Source organism: Tetrahymena thermophila (assembly GCF_000189635.1).
Source record: "Tetrahymena thermophila SB210 genomic scaffold scf_8253915, whole genome shotgun sequence".
Classification (NCBI taxonomy): Eukaryota; Ciliophora; class Oligohymenophorea; order Hymenostomatida; family Tetrahymenidae; genus Tetrahymena; species Tetrahymena thermophila.
The window spans coordinates 22,835-50,553 of record NW_002475974.1 but is presented as its reverse complement, the minus strand read 5'-3'; the positions used below and the strand labels follow the sequence as shown (position 1 = coordinate 50,553).

The window sequence follows — 27,719 nt, the reverse complement described above, 5'->3', positions numbered from 1 at the left end:
TATGATAAAAAGTAAATTCAAGAAATAATTTCATATTACTTAAAGTTAAATTTAGTTATTTATTTATAACTATCTATTTATTACCTTTATAAAAAATTATTTCAACAAATTAAATTTTTTAGTGAATTATTTCTATTTAAAGTGAAAAAATATTTCAATTTTTTTTAATAGTTACATTTAGTATTTCTTAATAAATATTTAGATTGATTTTCGTATTTAAAATTGAGTATTTTATAGTCAATAATAATTGTAAATATCCAAGTATGTACAACATAAATTCTTATTGAAATTAATTTTTAAATGACTCATCAATCAATCAATACTTATTATTAAATAGATATGAATATTTACATATTAGGATTCATAATTTTAAAGATTACATAATTATATAAACTAGTTAAAAAATCTAAAGGTTTTGGAGAAATATTAAATGAAGAAAGAAAAAATTTGAAAATATTTAAATAAAAGAATTAATATAAATGATAGAGATATAATAAAAATGTGAAAAATGTAATTTTTATTATTAAGTATTAAGTGTTTCTTAATAAATATTTAAATATATTTTCATTGTTAATCTCAATTTTTCCTTAAGCTAAAAATAAAATATTTTTACCAAATTAAATTTTCTAATAAATTATTTATAAATTTTTATAAGTAAATAAATACTTATGCTTATTTTCATATTTAGCTACAATGATTTCTTAATAAATATTTACAATAACTTTTAGATTTACATTATGTAATTCTTAATCATTAATATTTATAAATTACTCAAAAATTTCTAAAATAAAATACTTATGAAACTTATTTATTGGATGATTTATCAATCGTTAAAAATAAAATCTTATTTAGATATTTAATTTATTGTTTTAAGGATTAAATAAAGCCAAATAAAATAAATTCAAAAATAAATCTAAAAGTTTTGCAGAAAATTCTTTTAATAAAAAAAGTAATAATTGAAAATATTTAGATAATAAAATTAAAATTGCTAAATATATATATCAAAAATGCATATAAAATTTCATTTAAATAAGCATTTTTTATTACTTATTTAAATATATTTTCATAATAAAAATCAGTTTTTTCTCAATAAAATATCCAAAAAACACAAAAAAAATATTTTTATAAAACAAAGCTTTGACTAAATATTTTATCAATTTTTATAGTTATATAACTAAATATTTATGTTTATTTTTATATTATCATGAAGAAATTTTTTAATTAAATTCATTTTTCATGTTTAACATTCAGTTTTTCTTCATCATTAAAGTTAATTAACTCAAAAAAAACTAAAAATTTTTACTTAAAGTTATTTTTTAATTTAACTCTAGGTATTTATAAAATTTTCTAAAAATATTCACAGCATTTAGATCAAAATAATCTCTAACCTGAAGAATATGTAAGCATTATTATGGGTAATAGTATAATCCATAGTGTATGCTAGTAGTAAATATTTTATATCAATTAAATTATTGTTTTCAACTATAATTTTGTTTTTTAAATAAATCTCCATAGTAAATTTCTTATTCGTCTTCAAATTTATTATCTTTATCATCATTTTTTAATTTTTGCATTGAATTAATTGATTGATACTCATTTAGCGGTGTACTGCTTGATATTGAAGCATATTTCTAATTTATAATGTCAGCTATAGAATGTACACTTTTTTTATTATGATTTAAGCTTGATGTTTGTTTTGAGTTTTATTAGTTTAAGAAGCTATAATTAGGAGTTTAATTTTCTATTTCACTCTGACTATCTTATTAGCTGCCATTTTAAGACTCTGGAAGTAACTCAGGAAGAGGATCTTTTAAAAAGACCTCCCAAAGCTTTTATTCATCATAATTATATGGTAATAAGATCATGAAATGGACAACTCTAGCTATCTCAAATATTTATCTCATTTCTTCATCCATTTGTATTTCTGAATATTTGATAATTTATCTACTCCATGGACTGGCTCTGTAAAAGAATAAGTACTATATTTTTTTTAAAAATTAAATAAAAAATATTTTAAAACAAATTTATTTACTCTGACTAATTGATGGTTTTTATTTTTCAAAGCATAGTATAAGGCAGTCTTATTTGTTGAGTCTATGATATCTGGATCAGAAAAATATTTTAATAAAACCAAGCATGCTTCTAAGTTATTGTGATAAGCTGCTATTATAAGTCCAGTTTAGTTAAGCTTTTTATTATTTTGAATTTAGATTTTATTATTTTAAATATTTAACAAAAATTTTACTTCATTAAAATCATTAACATGGTATTAATTTTATTTTAATACTTCTTCTATTTATATAGATGTGCCATTTTTACAAAGATTTAAAAAAATATAAGCACCTGGTCTTTCGTATGGATTGAGAGGAAATATCTTCTTTTCTACAATCTTTTATAATTGAATAATTTATATTTTTAAATATTTTTTGTTTATAAATTACTTCGTAAATATTTATATTAAGGTGTTTCACTTTTTAAAGGTATTTTACTAAGTTTAGACGTATTTTCATTAATTTAGATGATTTAAATTTTAAAAATGGATTTCTACCAAAAACTATCCCTTAATCATCAAATATCTTTTTAGGAAGCTTTTATGAAATACCTTTTTACTTTCTTCTTTCTTTTTTCAAGTTAACTTTTGTGATTTTTTCACTAGGAACTAAATATTTATATTTATCTAATAACACGGATTACTGTTCTCTTTCTAACTAGGGGTCATTTTTTGTTGGGAATAAACTATTTAATAATTCTTAGCTTTTCTTTAGGTGTTAAATTATAATAGTTTTTGATCTCTATCCTAAACTTTATTGGCTTATTTAGTTCATAGTAGTTGTTTCTGGGATATGGGCCAGAGAACTATTAGGATAAGCATAGTTTCTTGTTGTTTGCGAACCTTATATATGCTATTTTATTTTTATCTATTTTCTACTTGTATTTGTTAAACTGCCACTTGCTAAACGAATCTAGGGCTCTGAAGATATATTCTAATTTTTTGAATTAGACTTGCTTCTTAAAAATCCTATAAAAGCTTAATTTTCTTCTAATTCTTATTACCTCATTTTTAAGAAATATGTAAAGTTAGCATTTTTTGAAGGTGATTAGTTAGTTTCTGATTTAGATTGTAAATCTTATAAATTACCTTCGATAATTTAATTATAAGAAGAAAATTTTATAGTTGATTCACCACGATTTTTTATAGGGCTAATACTTTTCATACCACCAATAATAGGTGAAGGATCTGTAATAGAATTAAAAGAATTTTTTTCTTAAATAGTTTGCATTGCTTAGTTAGCATACTCGCTATTAAGAGGAATATACATGTTGGATTATGGTGAGCTTACATTATTCTATGATGAGCTCTGCTGCTTTACAAAAGATATTTATTTCATTTCCAATAAATTTTGAGTTTGTTAATTTATTAACGAGTTTATTTTTTTAGCTTTTAAAACCGAAGAAGACTCTTAGCTTTTTTACGAATTAAATTAACCAGTTTATTCATTTTATTTTAAAAACTCGTTTATAGAGATAAATTAATTTTTGCTCATTTTAGATACTAAATTAGTAATTGTTCCAGGTGTACGAGGTGTTTGATCTTTTGAAGAACACCGACTTGAGGGTAACTGGCTTTCTTATAAATGATTACTAGGGGAATTATATGCCTTATTATTAGATTTATTCCATAAAAAATTAGAAGTATTATTATTTGCCAATATCATACTAGGAGTAGCTTCATCAGTGTATAAATGCTTATTTTGCAATTCTTAATTTATTTTTTGTTATTCCCTTTTAATTTAGCTATCTAACATTTGTTGATTAAACTTATCACGAATCTGTTAATTAATTTAATTTTATTGATTTAATTTTTGTAAATGCTTTTGAAGATGCCCATTAGGTTCTACATCGAATTTTCTACTATATAAAAGTACATTCAGATTTTTATCAGCTAAAAAACTAGCAAACATTTTTCTTTCATTTTCTGTGACACCCAACGTTCTTTTACCTGTGTTCACATCAAAATAAACAGGTCTATCTTCAGGGTCTATTTTTTAATGGTTTAAATTTTAAAGATTGTTTGCATTTTATTCATTTTGGTTATTTTCTTATTGTGTAATGTTTATTTTTCCAATATTTTCTTAATCTAGCATCGTATTTATACTAAACTAGCTTTTTTACTATTAGCATGCACTATTTGATCTTTTTTAGTATAATTATTTATTTATTTCCTTAACCTAGTTAATCATATTTTATCTTGAGAACGTGCTATATACCCAAGGACTTTCGTCCTGCATATTTTTTTTCAGTTGTTCTATTCCTTAATTTTTAAAAGATGGTTTATTGAAATGAATAGAATTACTTCCAGATTAAGTAAATAAACGACTTAAAGTAGATTTTTCATTTTCTTCTAAATTAACAGTATTTTTGTGTTATTAGCTCTATTAAATTTCAGAGCCGTTTATTCCCTTGGAAACAATTGTAACTGCTTTATCCATTTCATCTTAATCTTAAAATTCCTTTAATTAAACTAAGGCACTTGTTAATTGCTATTTTAAAGCTTTAGGTTGGCTTTTACTGGATATCATTTTAAAACTATTATTATTCTTCTATTTTTTTTGCTCAATTGCTTTATCATATTCTTAAAACATAACCATTCTATATTTGAGACACTCAAAATTACGAGCTGATCCTTTGGTTGTGAATTATGCTCCCATATTTTTATTCAAAAACTTTGGTTAAATGTTTAGATTATCTTATTATATTTTTGATGTGTTCGTTACCTAAAGCTTAATATTTTAAACAGTGTTGGATTAGTCTAAATGATGCACATTTGTTTACCTGGACACATTATTAATATTAGAGCAAGATTGAGATTTTGTTTTACAAGTATCATCACTAGAAAAATTTCGTTTTTAATCTGAGCGAAATGTAGTTCTGTTCATAAAATTATTCTCATCTCTTTAAAAACTGTTTTACTTAGCTTCTTATCTACGAATTTCCCTCATAAAGAGCTAAGCAGTAGGATCGAATGGGTTTTTTTTCACAGTCTTTTTTAATTTTGTGAGCTCTTTATTTGTATAGAGTTGATTAATGTTCAATTGTGGTTCTTTTTAAATTTATTCTGCTGATGTAGACCTCACTGGAATATTTTTTATTTTGTTTGCAGAGGAAACTCTGCTAAATATGCCTATTTTTGATTCTAATTTGGATTCTGAATTAGAAATTTTAGCATTTTTAAATAGTTCCATTTAGAGATTTGAGATTTTTTATAAAAATACAGAAAGAATTAAGAAAACTATCTAAAAATAATTTGAATTTACACTTTTAACAAGTTATTTGTTTTTATAACTTTAGAACCTTACATTAGCTTCGAATTAGTGATATTTAAGATAAGCTCATACTTATATTTAAATAGCATCTGTAAAGATCAAATACCGAAATTCACAGAGTTCTCTTTAACCAATAATGAGAAAGTAATTAAAAAATGCATTAATTATATTTTATAAAAATCTAAGCTCTATCTAAATAAATAAATTAATAATATTATTAATATTTTTTCAAAATACAAAAATTATTTTTATTTTCATGGATTAGAATTATTTTTTTATTTCAGATTGTCTAATTATATAATTGGTTTATCCGAAATTATGATATGCTAAAAATTTATGCTTTTAAATTTCCAAATATTTCAAAAATATTTATGAATTTTATCAAAATCATAAAAGTAAAATATAATTTTTTGTAGTCATTTTTGAAATATAATAAAAGAATTTTGCTTACTTTGATGATTATGTTTAAAAGATAAATTTGATTATATAAGATTTATGTACTTTAAAGATTTTATTGCAAAATCAGTCTTATATTATTTACTAGATTAAAAATCTTAAATACTTTTTACTGATTAAAAATAAATATAAATGAGCAGATTAGTAGAAAAAACAATTAAAACTGCAATGGTGACTGGTGCCAGTAGTGGAATTGGACTAAGCACAGCTAAATACTTTTGTGAAAAAGGAATAAGAGTAGTTGCTAATGGATTAGATAAAAACATTTAGGGCTTTAAGCATGATTTACTTCAATATAATCAAATTGATCTCGCAAATGAGAAGGAGAGAATAGACTATCTTAAAATGGTTTCTAGTTAACATTAAGGAGTTGATATATTAGTAAATAACGCTGGAAGATTTGATTACCTTTCCATAGAAGATACTTCAATGGAAATATTTTAATCCCAAATTGAAATCAATTTAAAGGCTCCTCTTGCTTTAATACAACACTTTCTACCTTACATGAAAAAATAAAAATATGGAAGAATAATTAATGTCGCATCTTAGAAAGGTATTTAAATATTATTAAAAGCAATATATTTTAATTTCAATTAAATATAAAAGGTATAAAAGGTGGTGCTTACCATTCTGCTTACTGTTCTACAAAGCATGGAATAGTTGGTTTAACAAAAGCTGTTGCTTTAGAGCTAGCATAAGAAGGAATAACTTGTAATGCAATATGTCCTGGATGGGTATCAACTCCTCCTGTTATGGGAGAAATATAAAAATTAGCATAATAAAATAAAATTTCTTTAGAAGAGTAAGTCATCTTATTTTTAAAAGACAGGAAGGCTGCTAATACAATTCTAACAAAGCCTGAAGATATTGCTGCCTCTATTTACTTTTTAACAACAGATTCTGCCTCTTAAATTACAGGAACAACTTTATCCCACGATTCAGCAAATTCAGCAGATTGAAGCTTATATGTAAGCGACACTAATTTGACATAAAATTTTTTAATTAAAATTAATTAAGATATGTCTTATTTATAAAAATAATTAGAATATAAATATAAATTAAAATTAAAATAATTGAGTTAAAATAAGTATTATTTAGTTTCAGCTATTTATATTTCAGTATAAATAAATAATTTATAATTTAAGAAATTAAAAATATTAAAATATAAATGAAATAATAATGCAATAAATTTAATTTAAATAAAATTTTTAACAATTTAATTAAAAAAGTATTCAATAGTTTAATTTTTTGATATTAAAATGTTGAAAAATAGAGTATAAATTAGTTTGTTATTATATAAATAAATAATAAAACAGTACAAATAAATATAATTTATTAAAGTAGCTCCAGCTATTTATATTTGAAAATTTTTTTAAATTGAAAATATTATAAGATTTTATATTTATTTAAACAATAAATTTTTAATTTTATTTATTTCAAACAAAACAATTAAAAATTATAAAAAGAAATTTCAAAAAATATTTTTTTAAATAAATAAATAATAAAATAATAAATTTAATTTATTTTATAAATTTATCTATGTCAGATAATTAGAATTACTTAGGGCAAGAATTATTAACTAACATGTTTAATAAAATTACTAAAGTAAATCTAGTTTTTATTTTTAAATTTGAATTAAATAGAGTTATTTTGATTATAGAAATTTAAAAAATAAAAAAGCATCATAAAATAAAAAAACGATACAATTTAATATTTATTTGAAATTTTAATCAAATTAAATTGATATTTTCTAAGTTACATAACTTAAAAATAATTTATTAGTATTTAAATGAATGAATGAAATATAGTACACTTGTTTATCTTAAAATTAATTAAATTTTATTTTATTTTAAATATTTGATTGTTTTAAAATTTTATGTTTTAAAAAGTGGAAGATTTTATTTAAAGCACAGCAGATTAAATTGGGAAATTAGAATTAACCATGTAGATTATTATAATTATTTATTTGAAAAATAATTAGGAATTAAAATTGATGAAATACATATAAAATTACTATTTAAAAATTAATTAATTAAATATTTTTAATATTAATGGTAAAATTTAAAATTAAATTCATTCCATTTATATTGTTTCTACATAATTGCAAGGGAAGTATCCAGTTTAGTTTTTACAAATACCATACCACCATCCTTTCTTTTTATTTTTTTATATTACTTATATTTGATCTCCTTGGCTAAAAGAGAGTTCATTTTCCTTTTATATATTTTAATAATTTAAAATTAAAAAAAGTTTTATATCAAATAATTTATTTTATACATTTCTTCTTTTGTACTCGTACTTTGCAACAACTAGATTTGTCGAAGGTTTACTTGTGAACAGACTATGTTCAGAATAATTAAATTCATAATCTTCGTCTAAGTTAGCTTAATCATCAGCTTCTGTTTTTACTCTTCTCATTGCATCATAGCTTATGTTAGGATGCTTATCATCATTTTAGAACAGAATCTATGACATTCTTTCTTTTCCATGAATTTATTTATTAATTTTCTTTAAACTATTATGAGCGTTAGATTAGTAAAGACTTCTTTTAGAGTTTTCTTATGAACTATTAAAACAAGGAGAAAGCTTACTTATTTCTATCTCTTTGTCGACCTTTTAGTTAGAATCTATATTTTCATTTTTACTGTATTCTTATTAATATTATTGTATATTTATACTTTATTTTTTATTAATATTTTAATTATAATTAAAGGAATTCAAAGTTGGCGGATTTGAATGATGTCTGTTATTGTTTATTTTAGCTTCTTACTTGAAAATATTAGTATTTTTATCATTTTCTTTCATTTCTTAAATTTAGAAGAATTATTAGCTTTGACATTTCTGGTGAGGATTGCTACTGTTAAGCTGTAGTTTTTATTAATTTTATTAGTGAATTTAAATAATTTCTTGCAAATTTTAGTTTAATGGCTAGTTATTAGAAATTATTTAGTTATTCATTTAGATAAAGTTTCCACCATGCATATTTTATTTGTTAAGGTTGTCGTAATAATTTTATGTTGGTTACTAATTATTCTATTAAACCAAAGAAAAATTATTGAAATTATCTCCTGATAATTATTACTGATAAAATCCACCCTAGTTTTATGGTTGTATTGCTGACAGAGTTTCGAAATTTTAAAATTACTAATTTTGCTGTTGATTTGTCACTTGTTATTCGATATGAGTTGGCTTAGCTTAAATTTAAAAGCTGAAACTACTTTAATTATTTTTAAATTTATTTTAATCTTCTTCTTAAAATTAAGGAGGAGATAAATATTATAAAAACTATCCATTAGTATTTGCAATGTTACTATTATTATTTTACTCGAAATCTTATTAAGAAAACGTTTATTATCCAATAGGTAGAAGGTTACACAAATTTTAATTGTTTTCTTTTTCTAATCCAGAAGCAGATTCCATAGAAAGATAGTTTTTAGCTCCATAATCGTTAGAATTACTATTTGCACTAATATGTCTACTGTGAGCTTTTCCAAAGTTAACTATTTTAACAAATTTTATTTTATTTTAAGAATAAATAAATAATTGAAGTACAAGAATTTGAATTATTTGTTGTGTCTAGGCTAGAATTCTTCTTTTGATGAATTGAAGAAAGAGCTTTTAAGACTCCTTTTGGGCTAATTAACTAATCACTGTTCCTTAAAATATTACTAGTCTTCATCTTCATAATATGCAGATCAAGTTCAGTTCTAATTTAATTTCCATGCTAAAAAGAAATAAATTAATTACAATTTAAACATATTTTATAAGCTTAAATTTACTTCTGTTAACAAATTTTGCATGTTCATATTAACAACAAAAGGATTAATTTTTTGCATTAAATCTTTCAGCTTTGCCTAAAGCAGATTAAAGAATATGTTTTATGCTTTTAAGATATAATAATATTTCATTATTATTTTCAAAAAAATAGAGAAAAATACTTTCGAATAGAGGCTGTTGTTATTCTTTAGTTTCATATGATTTTGAAATAAAAGCAACCTCAAAAATATTGACGATTAGTTACCTTTTAGTTATTAATTAAATAGTAATTACACATTTTAATAGGCAAAATACAAATTTTAAATTACTTTAACTCATCTTCCATTTAGTAAGAGTTAGTTTGCATTTAAATCAGTTATTAAAAGTTTCTCATTTCATTTATTTTTTCCTTTAATTATTGTTTGCTCTCTTCCCTTTCTTATATTATTGTTTCTTTTAGCTTTTCTATTTCTTTTTCATATTATTACACCTTGTTAGATAGATTCTGTATCTCTGCTCCAAGGGCCTACTGAGTTGCTTTATTTAAAAAAAAAGAAAATTCAAATTATGCAAATGTTAATTAATACGTTTAAAATTACCTAATAAATTTTTGTTTTACTCAATTAAATTTTGAATTTGCTAGCTTTCAGTTTATTAAAAAAGTATTGTATCTATTATATCTTCAACAACTTTAATATTTTGATTTGACTTATTTTCACCATCTTTACTACTTCCGCTGCTATTTCTTGGTAAAGTTAAACTCATTAAATTGATAGATGTGTTATTTTAAATTGTTGATTGCATGTTATTTTAACTATTTTGCTAATTTGTATTCCTGTTTGAGGCATCTTTATTTATGAGATGTATATTTTATTAAAGTAATTATTACTGCTACTTGACTTAGTTAAAACTATTGTTATTACTCCCTTAATTACCATTCCCATTTGATGGTGTCAGGTGAAATGAACTCCTGTCGAAACTTTAATTTTGCTTGTTATAGCTAATTCTTGTTTCAATAGATTACCTTAGTGTAGCGTTGCTATTGTTTCCCAGATTTAAAGATTATCTATTGAATATTTTCGATGGCATTATCTTTACTGGAGAGGGGGAATCATTATTAGTATGAACAACAATGCTATTATCATGCTGATTGCTAGATTAAAAGTTATTACTTATTAACTAAGAAGACTAATTAAAGAACTAATGAGTATTAATAGTGTTATTTGGTTTTTAAGGTAATCCATGCTACTTAGATGAAGTAGTACTTGTTGGATATTAGTCAGCGATTTAAATATTTTATGAGTTCTGAGTGAGATAAGCTTTAAATGAAGTTGGGAGATTTTTTGTAGAAAGATTTGAGTTTTCTTAATTTTAAGAGATATCATTAATAATATTTCCATTACTATTGATATTAAAGCTTGTTGTATCAATTGAATTTTTTACATTTATATATTTTGGTTTTTTATTTCCATCATGACTTGTATTAACAGCATTATAGGCATTGTTAGTACCTAGTATTGAACTACTTTATTTTTTTTTCTTGGCTTGCTACTCTAAATAATTCTAGTTTGTAAACTAAGGCTAATATTTTTAACTATACCCTAGTCCTACGCTCCTATTGTTAACAGAGCCAGATCTATTAACTACAGTGTTTAATTTTTATCTTGTTTGATTCATATCTAATATATGATAATATTCAAAAATTAAGATAATTTTTTAAATGAATGAATGATATCAATAAAATCTTATTTGCTTATTATTACGAATGGGATTTTTTTCTAAACACTCTTTTTCTTGCTTATTAGTGATGAGTATGCAAATTTAATTATTATTTCAATTCAAATTTAATTCAATAGACTGGTTTATATTAATTTTTTAATGATATTTATTAAATAAATAATTTTGAATATATCAAACATATTTTGAATTACTTTTAAACAGACACTCACTCATATAATCAACCACTCAATCACTTAAATATTTATTTACTCAGTCATTCTTGATATTTTGAATTTTTTAACATCTGAGTACAAACATGTTTAATCTTATTGAATAAATACTATAATAAACCATATAATAAAATTATTTACAAAATATTTTAACAAAAAATTCAACAAACTTATTATAAATTTAGATCTGAAATTTAATTAAAAATTTTACCAAAATTTATTTTAATTTTCATTACAATAATATGGAATTAAATTTTAAACTATTTTTTAAATAAATAACAAATTTACTAAATAAATTTATTTTAACAATAAAAATCACTGATATTTTATTTTCCATAAGCTTTTTTTTAAAAAAAAGGTAGATTCTTTATCAAGATATTGTGATTATATTCTCATGATATTTTATAAAATAGATTTATCAGAGCTTTAAATTCAAAACTCTTAAGAAATATTATTATAGCTTTTTATTTTTTATTAAGCTTTACTTTATTTTTATTCTTATTATTCAAACTCAGCCTTTGTCTCTTCATTTTACCATTTAATTATGTATTTAAAATCTTAAAATCCAACTTATCCATCATCATCTTTATCTGCTCTTTCAAGCATTTCAATTAAATCTTCATCTTCTACATCTTCTCCAATTTCTTTAGCAATGTTTCTCAACATTTAAATTGTAATTTTACTCTTTAATAAATTTTATTCCTTTTTTTACTATTTCTATTATTATTTTTTATTTGAAGATCTGACTGTTACTATTTCATCGTCGTCGTCATCTTATAAAAACTTCGAATTTCCTAAATCTATGAAATATGAAAACGCTTTTTATAAATCTGTATCAGAATCGTTTTCTGCAATGTTAGCAAACATCAAATTCATAAACTCTTCAAACTGTTTTAAATGATAAATAAAAATAAATGAAAATTTAATGACCGATGAATAAATTATTGAACTAATTCTATCAATAAATAATTACTCCTAACTAACCATCTCCGTTTACATCTATTGCTTCAATGATTCTATCTAAAGCGGTATCATCTTCTTAAACAAAACCTAAAATCTGCATAGCTTCTTTAAGTTCATCATAAGACAAAGTGCCACCTTTATCTTTATCAAACATATCAAACGTTTGCTTCATTTCTACAATCTGATCAATAGTGAATCCAGATCTTTCATATTTTCTTGGATTAAAAATCACTTTTGAAGAATTTTGTAATACAGAAGATTTTGGTTAATTCTAAGATTATTAGAATTAAGATGAATAAACTTATGATAGTCCTTTAGGCTAAGCAGTAGGAGTATCTCTAAAAGTAAAAAACTCATTTCCGTTATTATTATTCATGATCTCTAAAGAAATAAGCAGTTAACTCTTCTACTTAAATATGATAATAATTATAAATTGTTTATAGAATTGAAAATACTAAATATAATTAATTACACATAATTATATAATAAAGACTGACTGGTAAATTCACATAGATAAAGATATTTGATTAACAAAATTTTTGAGTAAACAAATGCGTTTTTAAAAATTAATTGAAAATACTCTTGCTCAATATGTTTGAATATTATATATTCTGAATACTTAATTATTATTAATTAACTTTTGATACTTTTGATTAATTGTTTGAAGTGTTAAATTATCATAGTGATATAATTGTAAATTATTATTAATGTTAAAAGATTTTTTAAATTCTAAATGAAAGTCTTTATTTTTAAATAAAAGAAACTAAATTTTTTAATAATTGATAAACATAGATAGTGACGTAACAAAGGAGTATTATTTAAATTAATTGATTAATTAATTAATTATAAATTTAATAGTTGTTATAAATAGCATATAGAAAAGAGGGAGAATTCCTCAATCGTTTGAAATAAATAAAAATAGCTTAACACTATTTTTAATCGAAATATATCTAATTGTAATTTTTAAATTTTAGGAAAATTTATAATTTTAGTTAGAAAGTGAGTCTGTCTGTCAAATTTATTAATAGCTGATTTATTATTGATAGCTATTTGAATAAATTTATTGTTTTTTATTAACATAAAATTTATTTTTACTTTTTATGTCAACCTAAACCATTCCAAATTCAAATATTGTTACTATTGTTGATACTACTAAATTGTTATTATACTTGAATTTGCTACTGGTAATTTTGGTTGTACATTTTTTTTCTTAAAATAGATACTTCTTCACATTAAAGCTTGGCTAGTTGGACTACTTTTTCAAATGAAGAGGCTTTAAAAATATCTTTTAAAGAATTTATTATTTAAGAATTAATTAATTCTTATTTCTTCATGTTCACATATTCTTCAGTCATAGTCTTAACAAATTTCCATATTTGTTTTTCACTAGGTTTTTATTGATCTTTGAACATGATGCTGGGAGAACACTTGATAACTAAATCTTCAAGGAATTTAAGTAGCTTTTCGGTTTGTCTATACTTTAATTCATACTCAGTAGTTGATTTACTCAGAGGGTTGGAGTTACTGATTTGATTCACGCTTTGAGAGATTTTTTCTTTTTTTTGATTCTATTTTTGCTATCCTTAACCCTAAGAAAGAGGAATAGCTTCTTAAATGTATAAGAAATTATTAGATTGCAATTTTTGCTTTGAATTTTAACTAGAAAATATAAATTATTTCTCATCATTTGATTTCTATTTATTTAATTAAGTTGGATTACTTATACTAGAACTATAGCTTTGAACTAAATTAACACTTCCGAAGTTATTTATTTAATCTTGTTAAAGCTGCTATTGTAAATTTGAAAAGGTTTAATTAAAAGCACTATTTATAGGAGATTGTATTCTTTTCAAGCCTGAATCTGCGCAGCTTTAACAAATTCTTTCAATTTATTCAGATTTGCATGAATTAAAGATGTTGGGATTAACAGATTGAGAATGCTTGTGATTTTAGAGGTTTTTATTGTTGTTGTTTAAGCTTTAATATTCTTTTTCTTGATTTTGTATTATTTCTCTTTACAACTACAAAATTTCAGACTTTAATTTTTCAGTATCTCTTGTATAGGCTTTAAGTAGATTATGATTTTTTTTCTTTTCTTCTATTAACATTTGGATCAGTGAAAATCTATCTAATTATTAATATTACTAAATCATTTTTTCCTTAAGAGTGTCAACTTAGTACAGGTTTTAGATAGGATCATTTTGGGATGGTAAAGTTGGCACATTTTTTAAATCTTTATCAGCTATATTTTATTTTTCTTGTGAATCAATATTTTTATAGAAGTTGCCAACCAGTTGAAGTGTTTGAGTTGATGATGAAGTTGATGGACTATCTTCAGTTTTAGCTTCAAAGTTATCAGTTTGGCTTTTTTGAGACAAGGTTGTAGAATTCGTGCCCTATGACTATGGAGTAGTTGGTTGCTGTGAAGGTACTTACTTTGAAAGGTAGTCAGAACTAATTTAAATCAGATCACACATTTTTACCAGATACAGTTTAAGGTTGATATGTATTTATTTTTTGTATTTTAAAATCTATGTTGTTTATGATCTGTTTATTTTAGCGTCTAAGTTCTTAAATCTCAAGTAAGATCCAAAAATAAGCCTTAAAAGGTATCTAGATTTTTTATTATAGTTATGTTAGTAAGAGCTTGAAAATTTTGGCTGCGCTTTAGAGTTTCAGTAATAAATTGGAGGAGGCGTCAAGTGAAGATACTAACTTTATTAATTTTTGAAATGATATTTATTATATTTATTTTTATCAACGTTTAGTTTTTAAAGATATATCTATAAAAATTTCTTTTTATCTTGATTTAAGTAAGAATTCTAAATTTTATTGTAATGATAACGAATGGAATTAAATTTCTTCTTTGTTGTATTTAAATAAACTTTATTAATAGGCTTTTACTTGTTTATTTCCCAAAGTTGTTAATATATTTAATTCAGTACAAATAATCTTATTTTAAATATATATATATATATCTCTCAATATAAGATTCATTATTTAAATTAATTATGTTGTTAGATATTTATTTTTTACTGAAAGCAATAAAAAAGCTGATTAGCATTTTCGTGGAATAATTTATTAAGAAGGTTTTTAACTTTTAATAAAAATAATGAACTTATATCAAAAAATGATTTCATAGAAAACTGTTTTAGTTATTTTTAATTTGACTAAGCGCGATAGAAGAATATAAAATAATAAACAAGATCATTTTTAATTAATTTTATAAAAAAATTAACATCATATTATTCCAGTTATAATTTTGTTAAATACATTTTGTGCTAAGCATTTGTTTAATAAATTGGTGTAACAAATACATTTAGGAATTAGTATATCATATAAAAAAATAAATATTCAAAATATAAAATTAAATAAATATTGATTTTATAAAAATAAATATAATACCTAATATAGAAGCAATTTTTTAAATAAATTCAATTTTTGATTTTAACTGAAAAAAAATATAAATCCATTAAATTATTTGGAAAATTTATTGAAATAAGTTTATTTTATAGAAGGAAAAATATATAATAATAACGAACACATTTTAAAAAGCACAAATTTAAAATATTTGATTAATCATAATAAACTAAATATGAGAAAATATCTAAACATTTTATTCTTCCATAATTTAGAAACAATTGAAATAATAAAAAAAAAAGAAAAATTCTATCTTTAAAATCAAAATAAATTTTAATATTTCAAAAAAATTCTTATTCTAAAGTAAGGCTTTAATTTTCTTCCTTTATTGGGCTCAACTGTTTTTGATTTTAACTAAATGTGTTTGGTGATTTATTTTCAAGTTGCATTTTATATTTAATTATAAATATCTGTTAGGAGCTTATGGTTATTAAAAATATTTAGTCATTGAAATTGTGAGCAAAAAAATGAATTTTAAAAAATTTCTAACCATTTAAATTTCTGCAAAAGTAATAAATTTAACTAATATAAAATATAATATTGCCTAACTATTTATTTTTTGCTTTCTTAGATCAAATTAGATTTTCTTAATAGCACATTTTTTAGAAAATCATTTAAGAAATATGTAAATCGATATTAGATTACATTCACTAATTAAATAAATATCTCTAAAAAATAAGTTCTTAAATGAATGGATATTATAAATAAATAAAAACTCAATTCAAATTTAGATTTTTTAGATTTCTATTTTATCTTTTATAAAATATTAATTTGTTTAATAAAAATAATTTAATTTTAAATAATTAAATTTGCTTTTTTGTCAGAAATTAATTGATCTTTATCTTAATATAGATAAATTTATTGATTTTTTTCTTAAAATTCTTAAGTTGTATAGAAATTATTTTTCAAAATAAAATAAATCTTATGATAATTTTTTTGTAAATTTATTTTAACTACCAATAAAATTTCAATTAAAAATTATTAAATCTTTCATGCAGCCTTTTTGATAAAATAATTTATTTAAATTTTTAAATTGCAATACTTCCTTTTATATGATCCAATATTTAGTTTGTCAGAAATCAATCTATATCTTTGCATAGATAAGTTTGATTAGTTTCTATTCCTCATTAAATTTAATTAATACTTTTAATATATTAGGACAAGTCTTTAACAAAATAAAATAAAATAAACCTAAAGATATAATATTTATATAAAAGTCATTAATTCATTATGAATTCTTAATAATAGTAGATAGATAATAGAACTCGTAATAGGTACTCTAGAGTTAAGATACTTACATACGATAGATTAAGCTATTTAATTTAGTTTTCAGAAGAGAAACTTATATTTTTTAGTTCTGAGTTGCTTGAATAAATTCAAGTATTTTAGATTTTAGTGTTGATTAATTTGTCATATTAGTCATTAATATATTTATCTACACATACGCAATTTAATGAAACAATAAAGAAATAAATATTCTTATTTTAAATTAGACTGTTAGGTAATTCCATGGAGAAATTTTGACAGTTGCTACAAGTAGTTCATAGGGTTTAGTATTTGTTTTTTGTAAGGAAGAGTTTAGCATATTATAGCCTTTTTATGATTCAGATAACTTTTCAATAAAGTAATTAACTCATTTATGCAAAAAAAATTGTTAAAATTGATCCTTAATTCAATTTATTCAATAACATTTTATTTACAAATAAGATGGGAAAAAGTGTATAATCAAAGAGTAAAGGAATCCATAAAGGACGGCTATTCCTCTTTTGATGGTAAATTACGAATTAAATAAATTAACAGGCAAAATAAGATAATTTTTAATAACTTCAGATTAATACTTGATCACATGTTCAGATCACTCAATTAAAATATGGAATGTACTGTTTGATATTCAAAATGTAATATATTAAATGTTCTAACAATGCAATTAATTTTTAAGAATTTTTCTTCAAAAAATTTAAGAATGTAAATACTGTATCTAAGATCTAGCCAATATTCAATTTGAACGTAAGGGAGGATATCAAAAATGTTAAATTCTCTCCAGGTAATTCAATAGTTTTGCAAATACAAATATTGCTTATTGGTTAATTCAAAACTTAATTAATTTTTTATTCAATCTATATAGATTCAAGATATTTTACTACAATGTCTGAAGTCTCTTCGATTATTTTTGTATGGGATTTTATAAAAATATTGGATAATCATACAGGCTATTTAGATGAAGGGTATACAAAGAAAGAGATGTTTAGATTATATTGAATTATGTTTTTTAAAATATCAAAAAGATAACAAACGCCAAGTGACAACATAACAAACTATGTTCTAAAACATGAAAATGATATAAAAACTTATAAATTTAGAGGTATATATATATATATTTTAGTTTAGTTAAATATATTACAAATTTAACAAATGTATTTAGATAGCATCAAATCTCCTTAGCAACCATATGGGCCTAACACTATTGTTTCTATAGATGTATAAGGTATCCTTAAAGTTTGGTAAGAATCTCCTGAAGATGAAGCCATGTTTTTCCATATTCATACAGTTTAATTGGAAAACATTAACAACATTAGCTCTCTTTCATTTAGCTTTGTCTACTTCAGCTCAAACTATGCCAAAAAAGATTTAGGATATCTTTATTAATCAATAAGTAACCAAACAAACAGCTATGGGTTATATGAAAAGGATGACTTTACTTCCTTAGATTGGATCATAGTTTTGAAAGATACTTCTATGGATCTTTATTGTATTTCACATTTAAGAAATATTTCAAAAACTTCAAAGATAGAAAGATTTTCTAGTTTAAATGTAAATAATTTTATTTTATTTTAAACTTATTTCTAATCATTTTTAAAATAAATAAAATAAGAATCCTAGATTACTCAAGTATATTAGGTTTTTGCTCTATGCTTAAGAAAAAAAGCGTAAAGATAGCGAATATATTCACTTTTATGGGTTAGACTACCTTGGAAATTTAGTAAAGGTTTAGCAAAATATTGTAAGCTGATATTATTTAATAAATGATGTTGTTTTTAATAGACATATAATTATAATAAAAGAATTAGCCAAATGATATCAAAACTTACATTACTAATAAGAGGCTGTATGGTAAGATTTAGAATTTTTCTTACGATGATAGTTCAGACTCGATTATTACTTTAGACAGTAATTAAAATCTATGCTATTAAGCTTCTCCTTATCAAGTAACTATTTTTAAAAATGAATTTGATAAATTAACCATATTTTTTTAATCTTAAGCAAATATTCCCACAAAGGTATGACTTTCTCTCAGAAGACAGTAATTGGCAGTGGTCCTTTAATAGTAAAATATAAGTTAGTAAGAAATTTAAAAGCCAAAATATATCAATTATATTAATTTTTAAAATATTTTTAAATGAATTAGTTAAATTAGTTGAACACTATAAGAATAATGTTTTTATATTTGATGATAAGCTGAAGGTTTTAGAGATAATTCAGTTAGTACATTAAGAAAATAAGTTATTGCAACAGTAATTAGATATAGAAGATTAAGCTAAAGATATAGTTGGTTTAGCTTACTAGAAGAGTTAATTTGAATATCAAATCAAGACACTCTCCAAATACTAAAATGAGAATGGAGAAATATTATTAGAATTCTTAATTTATCCTCTTAACACAAATAAATTGATTGCAGTGAGATTTAAATTGAATTAAGAAGCTTTTAATGATAAGAAGAGCTTTTAGATAGAGGTTTTGTTTAGATATGAAATTGCTGATTATTTCTAAAAATTTAAGCTTTACAACTACAATTCAAGAGAAGTAAGCTTTAAACTTTTAACTAGAGAAGAGAAACAAATTTGTTTTTATGAAGTCAAAGGCCCTGAAATTAAAAAAATTTAAAATATTTCTCGTAAACCAGATACAAAAAGAGTTGATTTTATTAAATATTCAGGTTGGGTAAACTCTAAGCCATAGCTTTTTTATATTATAACTTTTAATAATGAAATTGAATTCTACAATGAAGACAAAGAAATTTTGACTAAATTTAATTTAAAAAACCTTCTTTATGGTGTTGACACTAAGCTCTACGACATTAGTTAGGTTAGTATATTGGTTAAACATTTCTACGATAACAATTTTATTCTTGCTGTTGAAAATTATTTAATGCTATTCAATCTTTAATTCGATAAACGTAAATAGAGTTATGTAATTAACCTAGTAAAATAAAATAAAAAATCTAATGATCTTTACTACAAAAGATTCTCTCGCTTTACTTAGCCTTCAAACTATGAAATTATAGTTACCAAAGATCTAAAAATGATTATCAAAACTAATGAAACGATCATGCGTTTTAATGGATTTTTTAACGAATAAGTTATCGATATTAATCAACTTGATACCTCTTAAGATTAGCACACGTTGCTACCAGAAAATTTTTATCGCAAAATTGTGTCTTCATTAAGTAAAAAAGTTAAAGCTTTTTTTATTAAATTTAATTTTCAATTCTAATAAAATAAGAAATTTTACCTCATCACCACCCTGAATTCATATATGAGCTTCTCACTATAGGTAATTTTGAAGTTGCTTAAATTATCTTGTACAAATGCTTGCTCAGCTTGATAAAAAATAGATACGTTAGCTCTAAGTTTTCATTTAGCATCACTAAGCTTTATCACCTGTTCTTACAAAAAAAAATTGGAACACTAAAAGTAAAGAATGAATTCGAAGATGTTGATCTACCTAATTAATCTTTAGTATCTAAACTCTCTATAATTGGAAATACTCTTTCTGTAATATATTTATTTTAATTGAAAACAAAATCAAATAAAAGTAACTTTTTTGTTGTTTTACTAATAGGAAGACATCTTTGAATAAAAGGATTATGCCACAAATAGATCTGATTAATTTTTGTATGACATCTTAAAAGTTCTGCAAGAAGAAAAAGATGTATTTAGACTTGAGGGTAATCAAACAGCTTTCTTAGAAACTTTAGTCAAATTTTTGATAGATTTAAAAGAAAAATATGATTTTGATATATTCGGCAAGTTGTTTATGTTCCACGTTTCTATATTTAACAACTAGAAGTTTATAAGTGGAGCTTAATATAAACCAAGGTCATTATTCACAAAAGAAATAGTGTGGGCATGCCATTCTGAAGCTAAAGATTTTATATCAAATGAGCTTTTTGGTAAATACTTAGAGGCTAGATCTCTTAAATGGGATATTCTAAGAAGATATTGTTATCCACTTTGGTAAGCTTTATTTAATGAATGTATAGATAAATAAGTTGTTTATGAAATTTAAATAACAGGTAAACTGATACTTTGCAAATAACGAAATACTTAAACGAAATAGCTACTATCACGTTCTTTAATAGAGAATAAGCGTTAAAAGATAGTGCTTAAGTAGAAAATCAAGGTGAAATTAATCTGAATAATGCAAGTTTATGGTATGTATTAGGAGGATAGTTAAATATATTGATAAATAAATTGGATGAGCTATTTCAAACAACTTCTGATCCAATCAGAAGGAGAGCTCTAGGTTAAAGAGATTTATTACAAAAAGCAAAATAGTATATTCATACAAAGGTAGATTTAGACTTCATGAGTATGTAAGAAAAGGAGGATTTCTTAAGTGAGCAATCAAAAATTAAATAAAAACTTGAAAATAATGCTTTTGAACTTCAAAAGAGAGGATAATATGAAAAATGTGCAGCTTTCTATCTTATAGCAGGTAAATTAGATGATGCAGTAAACATTATGATTGAAAAATTAGAAGATATTTAGTTAGCTATTTTAACTCTTAAGCTATTTGAAACAGGAGATAAGCCTATTTTAAAGCGAGTAGTATAATAACATTTTATAGATGTAGGTAAATAAATGAATGACGTTTTCCTTTAAAATATTGGTTATTATATTCTTGGTAAATATGTTTAATCTGTGAATGCTCTCTATGAATTAGATTATGAAGAAGGCTAAAAAACTGAGTATTTTAATTTATAAATATTCAAATAAATTTAATTTATTTTTTAATCTTTAGATTCGCTGAAGCTGGTAAGAAAACATGCATGGATTGGAAACCAAAATTTGAGCCTGATTTGAGCAGTTTTCATCCAAGTGCAATTCTACTAGCTGAAATGCTTAAAAACTCTCATAAGGTTAAGTATCAGCTTCAAGAATGCAGCGCTAGCTAGAAGAAATTCTTAAAATAAATGGATGATTGTAGTATCTTTGATGACTTTTTAGGCTCACCCTAAAATTCAAGCAATAGCCTTGAGGAACATTAAGAGGAAGAAGAAACTCTTGAATTAAATTAAAACTTAGCTCTTCATCTAAAGTTGTCTTTGCAATTTTACAACCTCATAAAACTTCCTCTACTAGGTTTAGTTTTCTATAAAACTAATTAAGAAGAGACTTAAATGGATTAAAGTATGAATTTATTCGTTTGATAATTTTTTTAAATAATTTTTATAAAAAAGGTGTTAAAAACTGTATTTAGAAATTGGTTTCAAGCCATATTGACTTTTTAATTGAGAGGAGCTTGTGTAAATATTTAATAATATTATATCTTTTGTCTTAATTATACATACGATTTAAATAAAAAAGCTGATAAAGACTAGGATAACTACTTTATGAAACTTAGAAAAAATATAAGTGAACTTGCTGATTATTTTAAGATTAACACCATAGATCCATATATTTAATAAAAATTTGATGAAAAAACTCTAATCCATATGGCAGACAAAAAAATTCAAAAAATGAAGTCACTCTCACATTCTGTTTCAATGAAAATCGCTCTCGGAGAAATAGAAAATGCTATTTCATTATTGCTTAAATTTTGCACTTAATCACAACACTTGTTCTATAGCTTAACTTTTGATAACAATCTAAAGCTGAAATAATAGCATTTTTGGATGAATTGCATTTATATCACAGAATAACTTAAGAAAACAATTGTTTACATTTAGCAGTCGAAGTATATGAGTGAATAAAATATCATGATAGAAATAAATTCTTTTAAACTTTATAAGTTATTTTGCTATTTTATTCTTAATTTAGGTAAATTATCCATTTAGTCAGTCTTGAATTTAAAATTTAAATTAATTATTATTTTAAACAGGTTTAGAATAATTTTTGGAGGTCAATGAAATATTAAAGGAAGTAAGCGATTTCAGTGAAAAGTCCATCTTAAAGTAGTAGTCATTTGAAATGAAGTATAGTTTCAAAATTAATAAACTCATCGAAAAGGCTAACTAAACAAGAGAATTAAAGTTTAAAAACGCTAAAGCTACAAGATACCAAGATATGTTTGCAGAAGCTTTCCCTACTTCGCCCTATCAACACCTAGAAGATAAAAAGGAATAAATTTCTTCAAAATAAAATCTTAACAATGATGATTAAGAAAATAATTAAAATAATAAATACAAAATGATCCTATTTTCGATGATAAGATATATGTCAATTAAAAACTTGGAAATTATTCTTTCAAAGAACTTCAAAGGATATGAAAAGATGGATTGCTAATTAGACAAATTTAATTACATCAACATTATTAAATAAGTTGAATTTTATGCTAAGAATTAAAAGAAAATATTTAAAGCATTGATGAAACACTTTTCTGCCTCTGACTAAAATAGGATTTTAGATTAGATATTGGGTATATTTGAAGATTCTAGCTATTTTTAGCATGCATCTTATTATAAGAATCTCCCTTCTTATGCTGATCCAGATGAGATTTATTAATTTAAATAAAACCTTAAATAATTTGATAAATTTGAAAATCTTTATCACCATCTTAAGGCAAAAATACTTGTTTAGTAGTATCGCCATCCAAACTATGAATGGTCACTTTTATAAGAAAAGGAGAAATAGGAAATATTTAAAGGTGGTATAGAAGTAATCAAAGTAAAGTAAGAATAATTAAGAGGGTTCTGCATTAATAATTATTAGAGTACAAATCGTGAAATAATTTGTCTGACAAATAAAACTTTCAGAAAAGTTGATTTGATAGAACAAATTGTGAATAAGACTCGTTTTTAAGATGGTTTATCTTTGTGTGAAGAAGTAATTAATTAATTAATACAATATATTTTAGTATAATCTGAATATTTGAATACAATTTTAGGAAACATTCTCAATCGATCCAGCAACTGAAGATAGGAGAACTGTTCAAAAAGTAACAAATCAGCAGTTAGATCAAAAACCTTTAGTTATAAAATTGGCTGCAAAGCTTCTTAATAGTAGATAAATAAGGAGAGATTTGCTTAATCAAGAAGTGAAACTTAACAAATTTAGATATACATATTTTGATTAATACACTGAATAAGAAGTAGCAGATTTGATTAAAGTAAAATTAATTTATTTGTTTTAGAAATTTTTATATAATATTTAATCAAATTTTTTTAAAAAGTATGGAAATATCAAAAATATAAACGAAATTGATTCTCTTTGCATAGTTTCCCACCCAAATCTACCAATTTTCTTTACAGGTATAAATTTTGTTTTAAATTGATTAAAGCAAATGAATGAATAAATAAATAAATAAATAAAAAGGTGGCAGAGGTATTGTTGAGATTTGGTCATGCAATAAATTTACTAAGATTAATGATTTCAATTACCAAAGCAAAGACCCTATTGTAACACTAAAAATATCTAAATTTGGTGAAAAAATAGGAGGTATTGACTCATCTGGAAGTTTGTATTTGTGGAAATTCCATAAAAAGTAAATAATTTATTTAATCTTAAAAACAAAAATAATTCTTAAATTTAAAAAAAAGCACAAAACTTTTCAGTCCATTTTTCTCAGCTCTTTCGAATAAATAAAGATAAATTAATGATTTTTGCTTTATAAATCATGGGTCTATGATAGCTGCTATAACTAATTATCAGTTGCTTATTTTTGACACATTGATGCCTTTGAATTTAGTATTTTTCTTTATTAAGAGTATGATATTTATTCATTTATTTTAACAAATAACAGAGCTAAAGCGAAATAAAAAATATACCAGGCAACTTCCTTAATTATTCTAGCAACAAAAATATAATATTAATTACAAATAGTAAGAAATGCTTGATATCAATATATGATACTAAGAAAAATGACATAAAAAGATATATTGAGGTATTTTTCATTTAAATAGATATTAAGTTAATTTTCATTTTTTTTTAGAATAAGGATTAGACCTTTGGCTAAGAATACAGATGTACTTTCCTAAATAAAAGAGAAAATGCTTTTGTAGTAGGAACAAGTGACGGCTTCATTAAGATTTTTGAACTTGAAACGTTTTCACTTGTCATATAATATTAAGTTTTCAAATAAAGTAAAATATTTAAAAATTATTTATTTAAAAATTTAAAAATAATGCTAATTTTATTAGTTGAAAAGAGGCCTCCAGTTTCAGTTGCTTAAATTTTGTAAATTAATGATAGTTTGTTTGCTTCTAGCTCAGATGGAGTTATATAAATGATTCATCCAGCCATTTTATGAGTTGGTAGTCAATCAGTCAGTCTATTTACTGTAAAAAATAACATAAAAATAAATAAATAATTAATGTATCAAAAAAATTATGTAATTTGTTTGTATTATACAATTAATGTAGTAAATTTTTTAAGAATGTGACAAGTAATAAATTAAAATTAAATAGTCTTTTTATATTCTAAATCCAATTGAAATAATCTAAATTGACATTAATAGATTAATTTCAATTAAATTAAGTTATAAAATTTATAATTTTTTTTAATTTTAAATTCAGCTCAAAGTCTTTCAAAAATACTAAATTTAGAAAAGATATCATATTTATAAAGTATTTTATAACTATTCACCTTCTTTTCATCTAAAATATTAGTTAACATATTACATTCAAAGGAATTTAGATATTTAGTTTAACAATATTTATTTTATGGTTAAAACTTTTTTTTTAATTAATTTTTAACTTTCCTAAGAATTTTTTTTGATTAATTTTTATTAAAATATAGAGTTATTTTTTAAAATTATTTTAAGCTAATTTAAATTGCTCAAAAAAATTTATAGATTAAATAATATTTAATAAGATAGTATGGATAAAATGATATTTAAAGCATTAAATTAACAAGATTTTTACAACTGTAGATTAAATTTTCTTTTTTTAATTTAGTACGATATAAAAATATGGCTTTGTTGTTAAATAAAAAATAATATTGTATGTAAAAGAATTTTAGATAAATGAAACAGTATTTGATTTTTAAATATTCAAAAGGGCAATTTAATTTTGATTTAAATACTTTTTGTAAATTTAATTAAATCAGTAAAAAAACTTTACAAGAAAATTAATTTGAAAAATATTTTAAACATTACTTAAAATATATAACAAACATTACAAATCCAGTAAGAATTTTAGTGCATTTTGAAGCTATTATTAAATTTTATAAAATATACAAAAATTTCAAGTTATTTTTAGTATTTATGTATGTGTGTGTGTATGATTTTATACTGGTTCAAACAAGGGCAGCAGCATTTAATTTGTTGCAAGTGTCTTCTAATAAACCAAGAAGAGTTTCTTCTGTCATTTCTCTTTTAATTTAGAAATATAATTAAATTATTTATTTGCTATTTAATTAGTAAGATTTACCTATTCTTCTTTTCATTTTCGATTTCAGTCTTTACACGGTGTACTACTTCTTTCAACATATCAAATATAGATTACTCGCTTTCTTCTCTATCCTTCTTTTCTTACTATATTATGTTAGTGAGTTTTACAAGTTCTTCAGTGGTCTTCTTCATAATATTTTAATCCATTTCCTCTCTTTGAACTTTTTCGTTATTAACTTCATCTCTGAGCTTGGGCAATTCAATCTTTAGTTGAAAAAATATATTTAAATATTTCTATCAAAATTCTAAGTAAATTATATGTATGTTTATAAGATATCTCCGATTATCAAATTTTTATTTTAAATCTTTGAACTATTTGTTTGTATTAACAATCTTTGTTTCAATAAATTTAATGGCTATCTAACTAAGGAGTATAAGAAAGTAAGCAAAAAATAAGGAAATAAATGATTACTTCTAACTTGCGGTTGATTTCTTCAATAGTTTCATTTCTGATTTTAGATTCTCTTGAAATTTCATCTCTAATAACACTTGTCTTTTCATCTATGGCTCTAGTAATTTTATTTTCACCTTCTTTTCTTGACTTTATTTAATTCATAATAATAAATGTTAGAATAGCTAATCATTTTTGCACTAAAAGTATAATCAAACAGAATTATAATCGAAATCCATTTTTATAAAATTATTGATTATGTGTTGTTGCTTTATTAATCTTATGCTAAAATTCTAATTTAAAATTATTTAAATTTTTAGTTTACTGCAATTTCACTTTCGATGGCAGAGCTAAGCTTTTGATCAAGAGAAGCAATTTCTTTTTGTTTTTGCTCGAAATGATGTTCTCTGTTCAACTTATCTTCTTAAACAAGCTTGGAGAGTTTTTAAATAGTTTCTCTAATAGTTGTGACTTTTTTTTCAAGCTTTTCTTCGAATTCAGTGTATGAATCTTCTAACAATTTAATTCTTTATTCGCCTTAATCTAATTTTGCAGAACGATCATTATTAGCATTGGATTGTACTTGGCTCAATTTTTCGCTAATTTTAGCTATTCTTTCGTTGTGGGGAGAAGAGACTGTTAATTTAATGGTTAAAATATTTTAAGATAAAGGTTTTTATAAATTTGTAAGCTCAAAGCTAAAATATTCTTTTGGATAAAAAAAATATCTAACCTCTGAATGACATATCTTGGTATTTTATTTATTTTATTGCTATCTTTCGTCTGTTATAATTTCAAAAATTTATTAGTATCAATGAATTATTTATAAATAAAAAATTTATTTCTTCCTTT

At 22.6% G+C, this 27,719-nt stretch overlaps 7 protein-coding genes across 7 annotated transcripts; 2 read left to right on the top strand and 5 right to left on the bottom strand. All coding sequences in view use genetic code 6, as the record gives it.

Moving 5' to 3' along the window:
* Positions 1–1,478: 1,478 nt before the first annotated feature.
* TTHERM_00688400 (ankyrin repeat protein) lies at positions 1,479–5,243 on the bottom strand (the record flags this gene model as incomplete). The annotated part of the gene is made up of 4 exons (XM_001026942.3): positions 1,479–1,979; positions 2,033–2,188; positions 2,246–2,389; positions 2,442–5,243. The coding sequence occupies 4 exons, from the start codon at positions 5,241–5,243 to the stop codon at positions 1,479–1,481; spliced, it is 3,603 nt and encodes a 1,200-aa protein (XP_001026942.2).
* A 669-nt stretch (positions 5,244–5,912) lies between these two features.
* Positions 5,913–6,739, top strand: TTHERM_00688390 (3-ketoacyl-(acyl-carrier) reductase; the record flags this gene model as incomplete). The annotated part of the gene is made up of 2 exons (XM_001026941.1): positions 5,913–6,333; positions 6,387–6,739. The coding sequence occupies 2 exons, from the start codon at positions 5,913–5,915 to the stop codon at positions 6,737–6,739; spliced, it is 774 nt and encodes a 257-aa protein (XP_001026941.1).
* Positions 6,740–7,853: 1,114 nt separating this feature from the next.
* Positions 7,854–11,213, bottom strand: TTHERM_00688380 (beta-Pak interactive eXchange factor Src-like 3 domain protein; the record flags this gene model as incomplete). Its single annotated transcript, XM_001026940.2, has 7 exons — positions 7,854–7,994; positions 8,058–9,280; positions 9,333–9,504; positions 9,560–9,663; positions 9,719–9,801; positions 9,866–10,073; positions 10,136–11,213. 7 exons carry the CDS (start codon positions 11,211–11,213, stop codon positions 7,854–7,856), a joined length of 3,009 nt encoding a protein of 1,002 aa, XP_001026940.2.
* A 704-nt stretch (positions 11,214–11,917) lies between these two features.
* On the bottom strand, positions 11,918–12,920 carry TTHERM_000688379 (EF-hand protein; the record flags this gene model as incomplete). Its single annotated transcript, XM_012800797.1, has 2 exons — positions 12,459–12,920; positions 11,918–12,373 (listed from the first exon to the last, which is right to left on the bottom strand). Exons 1-2 carry the CDS (start codon positions 12,822–12,824, stop codon positions 11,918–11,920), a joined length of 822 nt encoding a protein of 273 aa, XP_012656251.1. The 5' UTR covers positions 12,825–12,920.
* A 652-nt stretch (positions 12,921–13,572) lies between these two features.
* Positions 13,573–14,925, bottom strand: TTHERM_00688370 (hypothetical protein; the record flags this gene model as incomplete). Its single annotated transcript, XM_001026939.1, has 1 exon — positions 13,573–14,925. The coding sequence occupies one exon, from the start codon at positions 14,923–14,925 to the stop codon at positions 13,573–13,575; it is 1,353 nt and encodes a 450-aa protein (XP_001026939.1).
* A 2,173-nt stretch (positions 14,926–17,098) lies between these two features.
* TTHERM_00688350 (RAVE protein 1 carboxy-terminal protein) lies at positions 17,099–25,336 on the top strand (the record flags this gene model as incomplete). The annotated part of the gene is made up of 26 exons (XM_001026937.2): positions 17,099–17,248; positions 17,362–17,492; positions 17,576–17,640; positions 17,699–17,766; positions 17,831–17,912; positions 17,994–18,093; positions 18,154–18,230; positions 18,291–18,679; positions 18,741–18,869; positions 18,931–19,074; positions 19,130–19,208; positions 19,275–20,312; positions 20,369–20,640; positions 20,708–21,102; positions 21,162–21,836; positions 21,890–22,278; positions 22,329–22,394; positions 22,456–22,908; positions 22,970–23,913; positions 23,975–24,196; positions 24,260–24,338; positions 24,403–24,571; positions 24,627–24,774; positions 24,830–24,970; positions 25,019–25,169; positions 25,227–25,336. The coding sequence occupies 26 exons, from the start codon at positions 17,099–17,101 to the stop codon at positions 25,334–25,336; spliced, it is 6,666 nt and encodes a 2,221-aa protein (XP_001026937.2).
* A 986-nt stretch (positions 25,337–26,322) lies between these two features.
* Positions 26,323–27,613, bottom strand: TTHERM_00688340 (SF-assemblin/beta giardin protein; the record flags this gene model as incomplete). The annotated part of the gene is made up of 5 exons (XM_001026936.2): positions 26,323–26,398; positions 26,457–26,680; positions 26,889–27,017; positions 27,193–27,503; positions 27,601–27,613. The coding sequence occupies 5 exons, from the start codon at positions 27,611–27,613 to the stop codon at positions 26,323–26,325; spliced, it is 753 nt and encodes a 250-aa protein (XP_001026936.2).
* Between the last annotated feature and the right edge of the window lie 106 nt (positions 27,614–27,719).